Raw genomic sequence first — 17,314 nt, 5'->3', positions numbered from 1 at the left:
AACCTTCACCTCAGGCTGTTTTCACAATACTTGTAACTGTGATGTTATTTATGACAAGTGCACCATATTTCATCAAGAATGTGGAAGAAAACAGAGCTTTTTCAAACATACTAAAATTAAACCAAAACCAGATTTTGACTCCAAGGCCACACATTGTCTCCAACAATGTAGGCTAATAGAGTAGGCTCCTCTGGTTCATATGCTGTAATGTAAAGTTTTCAATATAACTTTTTTTTTTAAAGAAATTAATGTTCTTCAGGGTTCCCCCTCTTTTTAGCCATTGAATCTGACCTTTTCACTTGTTCATGATTTACTGGACAATCATAAGTATTTTTACTCACAGTTTCTACTCAAAATTTTAGAGCTTGGCAAAAAATATATGTTTACTATAAAAATGTGCATGGCATTTATATATTTCCAGGTCTATCACACTCAGGCTCCCACAAAAAAAAATCCAGGTTTTTCAAGACGGGGAAACCTGGTTCGTAAAAAAAATTAAATAAAAAAAAATGTATATATATAATTAATTTATTAATTATTATTATTTATTTATTTTCTTTTTACGAACAACGTTTCCCCGTCTTGAAAAACCTGGATTTTTTTGTGGGAGCCTGAGTGTGATATATATATAAAACCGGACCCCAGTTAAGAACTACAAATCTAACCTAACGTTCAAATATGACATTAACATGTTGCGCCAGGTTCGACAACAATGAAATCAAATGTCATTGGTTGTCATGTGTACTGTGACCATTCATCACTGACGTTAAATCTCCTGAAACGCATCTTGACATATCTTATTTGAATATACATAAATACGACTAACGAGTAATGATTACAGAGAACAACTTCACAGACAGTTCCGCTCTGTTCCTTGCATACAATTATCATACAGCCTTAGAATACCATTACATGAGTCAAATGAACTACTTTTACTTTATATTTTCTTTATTTGTGCTACATGGAATAAAGTAAGTCATACAGGTTGGTGGTGAATAGTGATGACAGAATTTTCTCTGTCTTTAATTTCCAATCTCTACAGAACTCACAATGTTTTCTCATTCAGAGAAAATACAATCTTTATACACTGATAAGAAAAAAAGACTTGAGGAAAATAGCAAAAAAATAGGGAGAGCGAGACAGATGAAGGTTGCCAGAGAAAGGGTAACCTTGTCACAATGGATGAGCAGAGGGGAGGTAACCTTGACAACTGCAAATTGGGTGCAGGGATGAAGGCAGGAGCTATATGCATGAGCGGCATTGACTGAATGACCTCAAACACGAGAAGAGATGAGATTATTAGGCAAGCAGGTGAAAAACACCAATACACCAGCACATCCATGTGTGTGTGTGTGAGAGAGAGAATGAGCAATAGAGAAACGAGCACACACACCTAATTTATGTAGCCCATAAACACACCTGAGTATCACCTCACAGACGGCAGATGAGCACATTTATCAAAGCACACTGAAAGAACAAAGAGCCTGTGAGACAGCTGTCCTCACTCTGTCCACCCAGGATCGATAGGCCAATAGACTGGGGCAGAGGATGTGCTTTTAAAACATGACACCGAGGCCAAGCATTGAGGCTGCCTGTATAGTCATGACAGCTTTTGACTCCCTTTCAGTGCCAAGTAAAAGAGGCATTAGAAGAGGCAAAGTGTCAAGTGTATTTTTGTAGAAGGGGTAGAGAGTAGAGACAGAATTTTAAAAAGTAATTATTTACTCATCTTCCTGCCAATCTAAACCCTTAAGGTTTTATTTATTTAATTACCACTTTTTTAAATAGACAGTTCATTTGAAAGAGACACGACAAAAACCTAAAAAAAAAAAAAAATGATGAACAATAAAAACATTCACAGTCAATCAGAATCTACTTAAAAAAATTGCTTTAAACTTGTGCATTTAAAGCTGCAGATGATATAACTAAAGCATTCATTGGTGTGGATGAATTGTATATAATTGTGTATGTGACAAATAAAAATCTTGAATCTTTTCATTATTATTATCATTCTTTGAGAACAAGCAATAACCTGGGATTATGTATCTTGCTCAATATTGTGTGAGGCTCGAACCCATAACTTTAATTACTAACCCAGACCTTCAACCACTATACCACACCATCTCTACCATGTTACAGCTTCATGAACCTCTCTAATCAAAATAAAAAATATGAACTGTATACAATGAAGTCCTGAGTGGCATTGTTTTAAGATGGACAGGCTCTACTACAAGAGTCATTTAAAACAGTTCATGTTCTCGTTCAGAGAGGGTTTGCAAATACCAAATAAAAGAAAAGCCAACCAAGAGCCATCAAAACTGCTATTTAACTATGATCTTAAATGTACAAGAAACAGTAACAGCCTGCAGTCTCTCACTGCAGAGGTTCTCGCCCTCCTTCCTCCCATTTCCTGTCTTCGACTCCATGCAGGGATTCATGTGTCAGTAATTAAGCGTAGCATGGAACGTGCTTCATAACGAAAGGATGTTCTAGAGAGGTTAAGGTCAAAGGGGCAGAGAGCTGAGGCCCATTTAGCCTTAGAGGGAAGGGGTGGTGCAGTATGTTTGTTTGTGTGTGTGTGTGTGTGTGTGTGTGTGTCTGTTTGTGTGTGGACATCTTGTAAATAGTTGTCAGCAGGAAAGCAAAATGGAGTGGAGAATGCTCCTAATTGCTCTTTCTGTCTCAGAAAGCAATGATTTTGCACTCCACAAACATCTCTGTCTTTGTGTAGATGTCTTGATGGCTGCCAAATCCCTCACCTCTCTGAATTCTACCTGTGTATGCAAGCCATACGCTACTGATCAAAAGTTTGGAATCAGTAAGATTTTTAATGATTTTAATGAAGTCTTTAAAACATTGCATATATTTGATCAAAAATACTGTAATTTTTTTTTATTTTTTTTTTATTACAATTTAAAAGAACAGTTCTTTTTTAATATATTTTAAAATGTAGCTGCATTTTTAAAAAGCTGAATTTTCAGAAGCCATTACTTCAGTCTTCAGAGTCATATAATCCTTCAGAAATTATTCTAATTTGCTGATTTGGTGCTCAAGACAACATTGTACTATTTTAAATTTTTGAAAACAGGTTGGCTGATTAATATTTTTGTTGAATCCAAAAAAAAAAGAACTTATTTAGCACAAATGCATTAAACTGAAGACAACGGTGAACAATGATTACAGTGTTACTAGGGATGTAACGGTATGAAAATTTCTCATCACGATTATAGTGACCAAAATTATCACGGTTATCAGTATTATCACGGTATTGTTAAAATGTGCTGGAGATGTTCAAAAAGTACCGAAACAAATCACTTCACCAAGTTTCATACTTAAAAATTAACAAACAGCAAATAAAATGACTTTTTGTTTGCATAATCACTAAAACAATAACATTACCAATGAGGTCTGGATTTTAAATGACAACTTGACTGACACCAGTTTAATAGCATGTTCAAATAAATAATGTAAATGTTCAAATAAAGCTTTGAAAAAGTTTAACATAAAGGTAGACCACACATTTCAGCCTTTAAAGAAAAGGGTTAAATTAAAATGATAATTAATAAATGATTATATGTATTTTATCTGCTCCATAAATAATTCTATATAGCATATCTGAATTGTTTAAATGTACATAAGTTTGTTTTTCATCAACCGGTTAAAATTTACAGCAGGTCATGCAAATTTGGTCAATTTTTTGGCCAGACAGAAACTGCACACAGACTGAATGTAAATAAGTGTCTGTAAATCCACTCTCTGACAGCAGGTGGCGCTTTATACGGAAAAGCTGAATTACAGCTGATTCCTGTGAACTCCGCGAACACTTCCTTTAGGTATTACATGGAGCAAAGATGAGAACAAAATGCCATCAAATCGTTTCTGAAGACAGTCCGAACCTTCAGAGGTACATTCATATAATTAATTCATTGATATATTAATTTGTATAATTCCCTTAGCACTCTTTTAAAACCTCCCAGCTTTTCCGCCCTATTTTCACTCAGAACGAAACTACTGTGCTGCTGTGCGCTCGTGAGACTGTTACTGAAAACTCTGCTTTATGCCGGACAGTATTTATTTATCGCGAGTTGTTTAAATCACGGTAATCGAATACGGTTTCAATGATAATTAAAATATGAAACGGTAATACTAACCGCGGGGAATTTTATCATGATTTATCGTCAAACCGGTAATCGTTACATCCCTAAGTGTTACATTCACAGCAGTGAATATATTTATTTAATATTTATATTTTAAATAAACGCTATTGTTTTGAACTTTCTTAAATAATCCAAAAAAATAATAAGAAATGTTTCTTGAGCACCAAATTAAGCATCAAATTAAAATGATTACAGAAGGATCATATGATAATGAAGACTGAAAACAGGAATAAAAATCACGTTTTAAATTATATTAAAATAGAAAGCATTTTTTAAATTTGTAATAATATTTCTAATTATTACTGCTATTTTTACTGTATTTTAGATTTTAAAAATATAATACGTAAAATATAAAAAAAATCTTTATGATTCCAAACACCTGACCAGTAGTTTACATGAGCCTTAAAACAAATTAAATCAATAGTCTCTCCGTTTCAATTTAATTTACCCATGAAATGTGCTTGCTTAAACCACCATGTAGTTAATATGAAGATTAAGCAGGACGTCGAGGAAAAGACGCAACTGCCATTAGCACGACTCATTTCCTACCATCTGCATATCAACTGCCTTTAGCTTGTTCATCCTAGGTGGTTAAAGCAAATGTGACACAGAAGAATCTCCACCACAATAACAACAATAACCAACCATGCTACTATAAAAACAAAACCACTGTGTGCAATCATGAGGAGTATCATGAGTGATGTTGACACCTGTTGGATATCAACACATGACAAAAGCCTAAAAAAAAGCCGAACAGCTCTGTGGCGAACCACAGACCCATTGAACAGCACTGAAAATTCTGAGACACATTATTCTCACTTCAGCCAGGAGAGCTGAGGCTGATACACACATTCAATATGCCCCTAGACACAGCTGATCGATCGCTTCACCTCTCTCCCCTGTGTGAGATTAACGGCTGGGAAACTAATTAGGTTTTACAACGAAAGCCTTTAAATTAGTGCTTCCTGCTTACACACCCTTGATGAAGGTTTTTTTTTTTTGCTTTTATAAAGGCTTTGAATTTCTCACATGAATATAGGGAACAAGTCAGAAATATCAGAGAAACGGAATAGGATTCTGAATAAGACAGTTAATGTAAAATAAAAAAAAAAAAGGAAGAAAAAATTCTCTCTTTTTATTTCTAAGATAAAAATCCTTAGCGCTTATTAGTATTTGAATAAGTCATGTGGTGGAACCAATATACAGAAACAAACAAAACAGGAAATGATACCGTCATGCAAACCCCTACAGACACTCATGACTGCATGTCAAGGTCAATAAATCTCTTAAAATATTAGCCTTTTCATGTCAAGGTTGTGGTCAGTATGATCTTTTAAAGTTTTCGGAAAAAGTGCTCACCAAAGCTGCGTTTATTTGATCAAAAATACCATAAAAAACACAGAGTAAAATATTTCAATATTTTAATATGCTGATTTGGTGCCAAGATATTTTTTTTTATTTTAAACAATATTGATGGGTTCAATGTTGCCCTGCTTAACTTTTTTTGGAATAGTTTCTTTAAACCAGAAATCTTGTGTACCATTATAAATGTGTTTACTGTCACTTTTGATCAATTTGATGTATTCTTACGGAATAAAAATATTAATTTCATACTTTTGAATAGAAGTGCATTTTGGAATACAATGATTAAGATGTGTACACTCACATTTACTTAAGCTGTAAAAAAAATAGCTTTTCACTTAAAATTTTTAGTCTTTAAATTGAAACTATTGTTCAAAAATAGTTTTTCAAAACCAAAAGAAACTGCCATAAATCCAGAGTATTTGACGTGAACAAGAGTATTTCTAAGCATGTGCTTTAAACTTAATTTGTGGATATTACAAAATTTTAAACATCCATCACCCTGACATTATTGGATAACCCTTTATTAAAATAAATAAAAATATACAAGTCTCTTACCAAGTGTATCTTTGAGATTTTTCACCAGAGAGCCTTTCTTTAGACTGTTCTTGCGTTCGACGTAATTTGAAGGAACGTAGCCCATTCTGTTGGATGAATTACGTACTCGCCACCATGTTTTTGAATCATCCAGGAGCCACAAGCGCTCATTTTTCCTAATGTCAAGTTCCTGGTCTTGCTGTGCCGTATAGTCCCACTTGGCAATAAGAATCGCCTCCTCTGACATCTTTCATGGAGTCCTTCTGCAATATAAATAAAAGAAGAATTTAGAATCCTCATCTATCCCAAAACGCAAAGTACAGAAAAACTGTGTACATGCCATAAAAACAGCAGACTGATAGGAGTCAAGCTAATTAACTTTTTAATAGGCTAAAAGAGATCCTGGACTCCTGAAAACCCATGTAGATAGGCTGCTGCTCTGGACAGGCATCTCTATATGCTGAGCAGCAACCGCAGGAGAAACAGAACGGATCAAGAGCCCAGCTAGCCTGGAGGTAAAGTTGGTTTCTGAACAAACAGCCCTAAATGTGGGAGTCTCTCTCTCTCTCTCTCTCTCTCTCTCTCTCACACACACACACACACACACACACCGCCTTGGCCCTCAAACAGCTTTTAAAACCTCCCCTTTTCACCTCCCCATCTTAAACACAGTAAATTATTCAGCAGATACCCTGAAGGAGAAAAAAGGAGACATATTGAAATTAAAGAAAGTGAATAATTGTGTGTCAGAATATGAATGAATGAATGAAGCAAATCCATGTGAACTTACTGAGCAGAGCACATCATAAGCAGGCTGATCAAAGAAAAAAAAAGATAATATCCCACAACATGGCTACAAGTAAAAGAAAGAGAAAACAAGAGACAAGGAAATACAGCTTTAAAGCATTAGTTCACCCAAAAATGAAAATCATGTCATCATTTACTCACTCTTATATCATTTCAAAGATTTTTGTTCATCTTTGAAAAAAAAAAAGATATTTTTAATTGGATTTTTGTCAATCCATAGAAAGTCTACATGATCAACATATTCAAGCTTCAAAACGCACATAAAAAGACATCCATAACTCAAACATGCATGCTTGATAACACAAGGAGAAAAACCTCACTGGCTCCTGAGCATCAAGCACGCATATATAAGGTAAATGATTGTGTAGCATTTGGACCAATCAGACACAGTTTTTCATTAGATTTAACAAATCAATTATTTATTAGATTAACAAATAATCACAGACCCCTCACCCAATATGCATACTGGGTGCCAGTATGTCTGTGAATGACTCCAGGCCCCCGGTTACCATGGCAACCAGAACACCTCAGCCAGACCAGATAAACGTTATAACCAAATGGCATGTTGAGAGTTCTCCCTCTCACCATCTATGAATCTTAGGAAATACATTATACCATAAAAATGGACTCTTCTGTAATTAATTCATAGTAAAACCTTTCTTAGACTGAACACACATATCCTTCAGGTCATTGTGTATATTATATTATTAATACTGTTCTTGTATATGTTCTTTTGTGTTGTAAACTGTTTTATGCATGCTTATAGATCACTAGTGAATATCACCTCACTTATACCATGTTTGGTCTATATCAATTCGTCTTTGCATGATCTAATTAAGAGTGTATATCATATGTTGATACCTATGCAACATATTAGTGTTCTAAGGATCTTCAATAGTTTGTATATCAACATCCAATCCAGTTCATATGCAAATTACCATGCTTGGAGACAAAGAGTCATAAAGTGTCCCTCCAAAAGTGAAAGTCACCATTGGCTCTTTGACACCCCAGAGGTGTGAACTCGATAGAAGATAAAGGCAATCACATCACTGCCCTGCAGCAGTCTGGGGATCTTTTAGATTCTGAGAAGATGAGGATGTGAGCTAGAACCCTTCTGGACCATTTCCATTCAACCAAAGATCCTCAGATCCCAGCTGATGTCTCTTAACTCTTCTTCACATTTCACCTGGGAAGAAACTCCCAATCACAATATTGTCAGAACATCTTTGGAACGCAGCACTCTTCAAAGCAGGAAGAACGATGATCGCAAGTCCAAAACCTTGAAACCATCAAGACTTTCATCCGAGACTGCATCCGGACACTCGTCAACGACCAAAGGCAATGCAAGTACCGTACATTTAACTAAACTAAACAGAGGTTTAGTATAAGCTATAGACCTCGTTATAAATGGTGCTGATGGTTTTACTCAGGTGGTTAACTGACTCTTTACATAGCTTCATTCTCTGGTTTCCTGATGGTTTCATCCATCAACTCTCATTTGCCCTTTCCCCATGTATGAGTGATTGTATGTTTGTTTATTTGTTAGACTAGTTTGTGTTAGTGTTTAGTTACTGAAACTTTTGTGCACAAATTACACGAGATTCTGCCTGGCAAATTAATGTCCCTTTACGATTTCGATCCTTACTACATGCTTTAATGCATTAATACTTAGGAAAGTATTTTCTGTGACCACGAAAATATCCTTTCTTAGAGTTGATATGAACTTACACTGAATGTTCGCTGGACGAACAGATTAATTGATGGCAATTTAATTCTGCTACAGTTACTACTTGCAGCTGATATAAATAATTGTAATTAATCATAACTAACTGTAATTATTTATATACATTTCCCTTTTGAGCTAATATGCTACAATTGACAAATTTGAGAGTAAGTAAATTACAATTTTCCTTTTTGGGTCAATTATCCATTTAAACAAAAAAATCAGTTATATCAACATTTTTGTGGCCTGTATATACACAATAGATTTCATAAAGTGTTACATAACCTAAATATCATAGTTTTACTTTTGTAAATTTATCTTGATTTAAAGATTCTTTTATTGCAAATAAATTAACGTTCACATGACCATTTACATTAAACTATCTTCTGCTGTTAAAAGAGCATAAAAAACACTTCTGAAGCTAGATTGATTCTTTGCACAGAATGAGAAAAATAAAATGATTTGTATTTTTCTATACGCTGCTGTATGCTAAAGCATTTCTCAAACATTCGTATTCTTAAATCACCAGACTGCATTTTAATAACATATCATATATTCACTTAGACGTGCATTTATTGGATTCACGTTTTAGCTCAAAAGGTTTCTAACCGTCGTTTGTTGAAAGCTGCATAAATGGAAGCACTGCATAATTCCAGTTTCTAGGTTATTAATTTTGCAACGATCAGAATGCAGTCTTGAATAAGTATGCACTTCTCTCTGCTGATTATTAAGTATCAAATCATGCTACAAGAAGCAAATCATGCTAAGTCATGGTCCATGACTTCAATATAAGCCTACTGGCCCAAACTTCCTCTTTCAATGAAACACATAAACAAGACAGAAATCTGTGCTTGTTTAGCTACTTCATGTGGTCTTAAAGGAACACTCCACTTTTGTGAAAATAGGCTCTCTCTCTCTCTCTCTCTCTCTCTATGGAGACTTTTTTTTGAGTGTTTTGTATCAGACGATGTGTGAAAAGCAACTAATAAAACATTTATTTTACCTGACTGAGGCGTTATTACAGAGGTAAAGTCTTAATATAAATGTTTTTTTTTTAATTATTATTAGCCTATTGAAAATGTTTGTAATAGCTATATTAGAATAATATAAAATCTAAATAAACAAAATGGATCGGCATTAATTAAATATCCCCAATTAAATTTAAATAAACATGACGGATATAATTTTGGCAATTTATTATTTCGATCATCGATAGGTTTAAAAAACGATTACTCGAGTAATTGGGGGCGGGGCGTGTGCGGGGGTGGGGCATGGCTGTAATGGAGATAATGAAAATATCTGAAGCAAAGCAAAGTTTCTTCATTATTACGCTGGAATGAGAGTATAGTTCCTAGCCATTTCGGCCTAGAAAATTGCAACTTTTCATTTTCCGTCGGTCTTACACGATGTAACTACAGAGTCAGTAGCTAAAAGAACATCATTGAACACTTTTAAAAGAGCCATCTCAGTGGAATTAAATTTCCTAAAGCCTGATTGGAATGCATCAAAAATTTTGTAATCTATCAAGAAACGTTGTAGTTGATGAAAAAAACGCTTTTTCTATAATGTTTGCTAAAAAAAAAAAGCAAGAGATTCCGTAGCCCTGGTACTTTTAGACTTGAGCGCTGCTTTTGACACTGTAGACCACAATGTTCTCCTGTCCCGCTTAGAACAGGTAGTGGGCATTAGAGGCTCAGCCTTAAATTGGTTTCAGTCTTATCTTACGAACTGAAGTTTCTCAGTAAATATTGGCAAATTTCACTCGTCCTCTGTACCTCTGACCTGTGGGGTCCCTCAAGGCTCTACTCTAGCTCCCATGTTTTTTTCCTTGTATATGCTTCCTCTCGGATCTATCTTTGAGAAGTATGGTATAAGCTATCAGTGTTACGCAGATGACACTCAAATTTATATCCCTTTGAAACAAAAGAATGGATTAGACCTGGTGACTACCTGCCTCATGGATGTTAAAGCATGGATGTCTCTAAATGTTTTAAGTCTTAATGAGAGCAAAACAGAGATGGTGGTATTTACCCCTTCAGATACGCACGGTATACCAAACCTAAACCTTGGTGTTCTGGCACCTTATGTAAAGCCATATGTGAAAAACTTGGGTGTGGTGATGGACAGTGCTCTTAAGCTTGATAGACAAGTCAATCAAATTGTGAAGTCAAGTTTTTATCAGTTGCGAACCCTGGTTAAAATGAAGTCCTTGCTTTCTTTTAATAATTTTGAAAGAGTAATCCATGCCTTTATCACCACGAGGCTTGATTATTGTAACGCTCTTTATCTGGGGATAACTCAATCCTCCTTAAACCGCCTTCAGATGGTTCAGAATGCGGCTGCTAGAGTCCTGACAGGAGCTGAATCCCTTCGTGATTTGCTTCTGTTCTGCCCTATGTCTTGTAGTTTTATGTGTGAACTGTCTTTGTTTTTAATTTTGTTTGTGGTTACTTTCTTTGTACAGCACACTGGTCAACGGCAGTTGTGTTTAGTGGTGCTCTATAAATAAATTTAGATTGAAAAAATTGAGAAGAGTCAAGTTTTAAATAGGAAAATTATCTAAACTCTTTGGTCATTTTTGAGTGAGATGCTAACGGTCTAATCAGATTCAATGATCTATGCTAAGCTAAGCTAAAGGTGCTACCGCCAGACCCGGAAAACGGCTGAATGGATTCAAAAACGGTAAAACTCAACTATTTAACTCTAGGGGAGTTGTAAAATGAGCCTATTTTCAAAAAAAGTGGAGTGTTCCTTTAAAAACAAGCGCTCATGAAACCTCCCTGTGTATGCGAGTAAGAGTGTGAGGGAGTGTGACAGTGAAAGAGGCTTTATTGGACTATGTTGGTGCTGTGACAGTGCTGCTTCCTGCTCCAGGGACACTCAGTATGTTGCCGTCAAATCACCCTGACAGCTGCCACACACAAACGTAAATGCAGGCTGAGTGCCAGTCAGCAGGGGACAGCGAACTCTTCATGATACTGTACACAAACACTGGCCACTTCATCTTTAAACAGCCCCCTGCACACTTTATCTGTGACACATAGGCAACATTATTCATACTGCAAGCACAAATAGATGAAAGGCAAGTGTGTTTAAACAGTAGGCCGCCCGTATCGCCACAAATCACAAATCTTTTTAACTACTCTTAGATTCAGATACGAAATGACAGTTTACGAAAAGCAGCAAGCCTCAGGTATGGCTATAAACTGATACTTTAGAAGTTTAGGAGCAAACAAACACAGCAGTCCTGTCATCCCCCAAAACTGCTGCCAGATCTCCACGTTCAACTCTCTCCTGTCCCCAGTGGAGTAGGGAAACTTGTCAACTCACAGATAAAGCTGTCACATGTGTCAACACTGGCTGATACAATTACAGTGACTGCCTGACGTTTTAAACAGCAAGGGATAAACCCTCCTTTTTAATAAACATGCAGGTCTCCGCCTAGATCGTTCCATTCCTTGTTTGGTGTTGAAAGAGAAACACGCCTTGAGAGCAGAGAGGAAAACATTTTTTTGTTCACTCTGACACTCACCTGTCAAACTAGAGTCAGTCATAAAAAATCCTTCCTAACACATGGGGTCAGGGTAAACAGAGGACATTTAGTGCTTACAATGAAACATTATATCCCTGTTACTTAACCATGGTGCTAAGCTCATACAGCCACATTGTGTAAATTCATAATCCGGTTATGCAACATGATTATGGATCCAAAATCCAATTTTAAAAGCATTCATTTTGAGGTTGAGTGGTTAAAAATCAATCTCCATTATCACTAAATATAGCACTAATGACTGACTAGGAAGGGCAGGTCTAAGCACATGATTTCAAATGATATTATTACACAAGTACCATGACCAACAGTTAACACACACTCTTCAGACACAGTGAATCATAACTGAAACTACTGAATAATCCCTGTCAACATTACTAGGAAATGCATTTGTGGGTAGATGTTTGTGTCGTCTTTCCTTCAAGTGCTTAATTTTATAAAATCACTTAGAGATGTTTTTTTATTATTAGAATTTATTGAAATGGAATCCAGAAATTTAACGGAAAACTAAATTTGGTGAAAATAAACCTGAATTTGAGAGGGGGGGGGGGCTTAAAAATGTAATTATGGTTAATCTTTTAATAAATTGCTGTTAAATTGTGTAAGTTTCATGATTTCAATTAATTATACATGCTTTTTGATTAATAATATTAAAAATAATAATAATAATAACAATAATTATTATTTAGCAATAGAAAAATAAAATATTTAGCAAAATGCTAGAGTTAATTTTTCTTGCTAACTTAGAAATTATGGAAATTAGTTGTGTCCCATTTCAGGGGCAGCATCCTTAGAAGGACGTTGACTTTAAAAGTTGAAGGCAACAAAGTTTGAATCATTGAATAATTTTTAACCTAACGTTTGTTAACAATGTTTGTACCATAACTATTGCGACTAAAATTATTAAAGAGCAAATTATTGCTGTTCCAGTCACATATTTTTGGTTGCTGACATATCTGTGGACCACTGTTGCATCACGCTAGTATCTTCCTAATTTATCCAGTAGCAAATCAAGAGATGCTATGGGAGCTTTGGTTCTCGTTTTCAGCAGATGTCCCTTAAAGTGGCAGCTGGAAAATGAAATCAACTGAGCTGGACAACTCAAGAGCACTTGAATTTCCTCTAACAAAACGGTGTGCCAGTCCCTGAGCTTCAGAAATCAAAGCTCTTCAATAAAGGACCTTGGGCAGCTCATTTTCCTCTAAACACCTGTTCTCGTATCAATGCCTTTATAGTGCACAACTGCTGAACACACAATAAATCACTTTACCTTGAACTGTGAAATATATAATGGAAAGACAAATTAAAAGATGGAAGAATAAAATTAGATTAAGCTACAAGAGATGGAGAGATTAACTGTCCTCGTCCATTAGTAAAATCCCATATGCGCTGTGGAGTGTGTGTTGAATAGCAACCAAATTTTGCTTTAGAAGAGAGAGAGAGGAATAGAGGAAATACACAGAAAGATGCTTAATTTAATATATTAATATATACACTATATGGACAAAAGTATTGGGACACCCCCTTCTTTAGAACAGAAGAAGGCACTTCTAAAACTGTGGCAACAAAGATGGAAGCATTATTCACGTATTTAAAAATTGTATTTCCATCTCCGTTGCAACAGTTTTGAAAGTGTCTAAAATGACAGTACCCATATACAAGTCATTGGTGTTTGGTGTTGAGTTTTTGGCTCAATGTCTGCATTTAAAGTCACACCAGAGGTGTTCAGCTGGGAATAGGACTTAGCTTTCTGTAGACCAGTCAAGTTCTTCCACACTGACTGAATCAATCATGTCTTTTTGAACCTTGCCTTATACACAGAGGCACTGTCATGCTAGAATAGAAAAGGGTCCTGTACAAACTGTTGCTATAAAATTAGAAGCACATAATTCCCTAGAATATCATTATATGCTTAAACATTAAGATTAGTACTCATGGAAATTACTAAAGTAGTCAAACCTGTTCATTATAAGGGGGTGACCCAATACTTTTGGCAATGTAGTGTGTATATATATATATATATATATATACACACATATATATATTATATATATATATATATATATATATATATATATATATATATACACACACACACACATATATATATATATATATATATATATATATATATATACACACACACACATATATATATATATATATATATATATATATATATATATATATATATATATATATATATATATATATATATACACACACATATATATACACACACACATATGTATATATGTATGCTTGCTGGCGTTCACATAAATCCACAAGTCATTCTTTTAGGTTAGGCTATTTCATTTAAGTCAATATAAGCATATATGCTATGTCTAGAATTATTTTACGTTACTAAGCATAACAAATAAATTGGTTGCAAAAAGTAATATTACTATATGCAATAGCCTATATGAGATAGCCCATGATCACTATATTTTATACAGGTGTTACTATGACGATTTAGTAAATGGTGATCAGCAACCAAATATTGATAATGTGGAAGTTACTGCTTTTTGCCTTGGTGTGACTTCTCACTTTTTGCAGATAATGCAAAGCCAGACTACATTAACTTCAAAATAGGGGTAAAAATCAAGTCTGAGCTCACAATTTTTTAATGTAGATGATTTTCATTACTAAAACATCTAATTGCCAAATTTCCAGTTTCCTACCTATAATAAATTTTACTGGACAAGTAAAAAAAACTTTAAAGTCATGTTTCACACTCGCGAGTTAAGGTCTTTTGCCTCTGTAGAGCAGTATACACACACACACACACACATATATAGTGTGTACGCATGTGTGTGTGTGTGTGTGTATGTGTGTGTGTCTGTCTAATATTTTAGTTCAGATTTATATTATACTATAACAAATATTAACAAATAAATAAATGAAAACAGTCTTCACACATCAATTAAGTCAATTAATTCAACTTAAATCAAGAGCAGTGGTTGTTGTTGTTCTTTTTAATGTTGTTTGAGTAATTAAAAAAACATAATACACAGTAGCAGAATATTAGTACAAAGTTGAATGTACATTGCAAGGACTACTGCACAGATTGTATATTTTGAAACATTTGAATTTTTCGGTCCGATCGGGCTGACATAACCAACTGTGTTTACATTACATTACCTCATCCAGATAGAAATTCTGATCAATAATTTTGCAAGCAGCACATTTGATCATTCATGCATATAGTACACATGGCTGTGTTAAAAAATAGCTGCCGGCCAGTCAGACAACACTGGAGTACTGGGACTACTAAGAGTACCATTACTAAAGCACTAAGTACTAAACATAACTAAAAATAAAGAATAAATCATGAAGTTTCTCGATCTGTGCGGTGTCTCAAGTACAAGAAGAGAGAGACAGATGTGGTCTATTTAACACACACAGACAGGTGTGCTGTAACATTTGCTTTGTGCTTGCTAAGGGCATGTATGCACATAACACGTTGGTAGTTGACGAAAATAATTTGCATAAATGTTGCATTTTGGGTTATGTATTTTTTATTACCTTACGCTTTGGTCATGGTGTTGGCTGTCCTGTATATAAAAGAGCTGCATGAACATTCTTTAAAACATCTACTTTCTTGTCCCATGGAATAAAATAATCATATAGAAAATGATGGCAACAATTTTCATTCTTGGGTGAACTATCCTAGCAAAATGGGGTAGAGAAATAGAGAGATCAACCAGTATATTTGGCTCAGCACTGCTGTTTTCCTTGTTCACAGAGAGGAAAATGTGACTCTACATCATGTAGAATGAATGAAAAGAATGATAGCAAGAAGCATTTTCCTTGCTCTCCAATTTTCACTGTCAACACTATCATTTCAGCTACCAAGTGCAGCCTGTTCACACAAACACAACAGATAAAAGAGAAGAAATTACCACGGGCAAGATCTGTATCTTCGACAAAAACAATGGCTCTGGTTTGCCCTGACACATTATCACAGCTGAGGGTGAAGACAGACGAGGCTTAATATCGCATTTAAAGAACAAAACGGTACATTTTGGGGTAAAAGAGTGCAATGAGCTGTAAACTTCCTATTCCATTTCAAGCCTAATATGACAACACATCACACTCTGAGGTTTATGAGTCTATTTCTTGCCTTGGTTTGGTTTTCATACGTCACAGCCATAGACCATCCGCACCACACTCGCTAACCATCTGATGCGTATGGCAGAACAAACTGGAAATACTTTTTTGAAGCAGAAATTCTAAATCTGATTGCCTGACATGCACAGGATTTCACACAAAAAAATGAAATATCCAGGACTACAATGAGGACTTAAGAGGTGAAACTAAATATTGCATTTGAAAAAGTGAAGTTCACAGCCAGGAAACTTTAAAAAAGCATTTAAGCTTTGATGAATTTAAAATTGCTGTAAAATAAAGGGTATTTTCCAGTCTGTTTCAGTCTGCTTTATTCGGTTTCAACAGAAACTGACATCTGTCTCAGTCTCTCTATCTCACCCTGTCTTTTCCTTTTCATCTCGGTCTCACTGCACCGTCTCTCTCTGCTACTGTTCCCTTTCCAACTTCCCACGGTTTTAATGCACAAGGGATGTAAAATCTGTTCCCCCAGTTTAATACTTGACTGCCAATCTGGTAGTTCAAACCACAGATCCCATAAGGTCCAGCTGCAGCGTCTTGGCGCCAGTGTCGTTCCCATCCTGAGCTATCACGCAGGTTGTGCTAACAGGAAACTAAAAAGCTAACAAATTTGAATGACACCCCAATACCATCCAGAACACTGAGAGAGGGAAGGAAGAGAGCACTTTAAATCTGTCACAATCTCAGCAACTGCACCAGAGGGAAAAGAACCAATGTGGAACAGAGACCACGCTGTACTTGGCATTCAGGTCACAAACAGCTGTCGAGAATCAATTTTCTGTTTGTCCCCTGCCTCTAATGCTTCGCTGCATTCATAGGACATGGGATATTGCTAACTGATATGAAGGCATTCCACTGCTTGAACCTCAGGTGACACATAAAGAAACAAAACTGCTGATTATTTTTATTTATTTCAAATAAAGACAAAGTTTGAGGAAAAATGGAAAAATTAAATTTTTAGGGCTCGATGGGGGGGGGGGGGGGGGGGGGGGATTTCTTCCTGGATCCTGTGTGTTCTGTACACACACAAAGAGATGTCTCGGCACATTA

General features: G+C 35.5%; 1 protein-coding gene across 3 annotated transcripts in view; it reads right to left on the bottom strand.

Moving 5' to 3' along the window:
* The window catches only part of nck2b (NCK adaptor protein 2b), a 45,933-nt gene that overhangs the window by 16,553 nt on the left and 12,066 nt on the right, over positions 1-17,314 (bottom strand). Inside the window, exons 1-2 of one of the 3 annotated variants that reach the window (XM_079377714.1) lie at positions 6,397-6,573; positions 6,078-6,319 (exon numbers count right to left, since the gene is read on the bottom strand). In XM_079377714.1, the coding sequence (XP_079233840.1) occupies positions 6,078-6,303 (226 nt within the window). In that variant the 5' untranslated portion in view covers positions 6,304-6,319; positions 6,397-6,573. Of the gene's footprint in view, positions 1-6,077; positions 6,320-6,396; positions 6,574-17,314 lie in introns of those variants that run through there. The other 2 variants (XM_079377715.1, XM_079377713.1) reach the window with 2 other exon arrangements.

The sequence above is a fragment of the Barbus barbus genome (assembly GCF_936440315.1).
Source record: "Barbus barbus genome assembly, chromosome: 25".
NCBI classification, from domain to species: Eukaryota; Metazoa; Chordata; class Actinopteri; order Cypriniformes; family Cyprinidae; genus Barbus; species Barbus barbus.
Note: the sequence above shows the minus strand (reverse complement) of the source record. Positions and strands in the feature narration are given on the sequence as shown.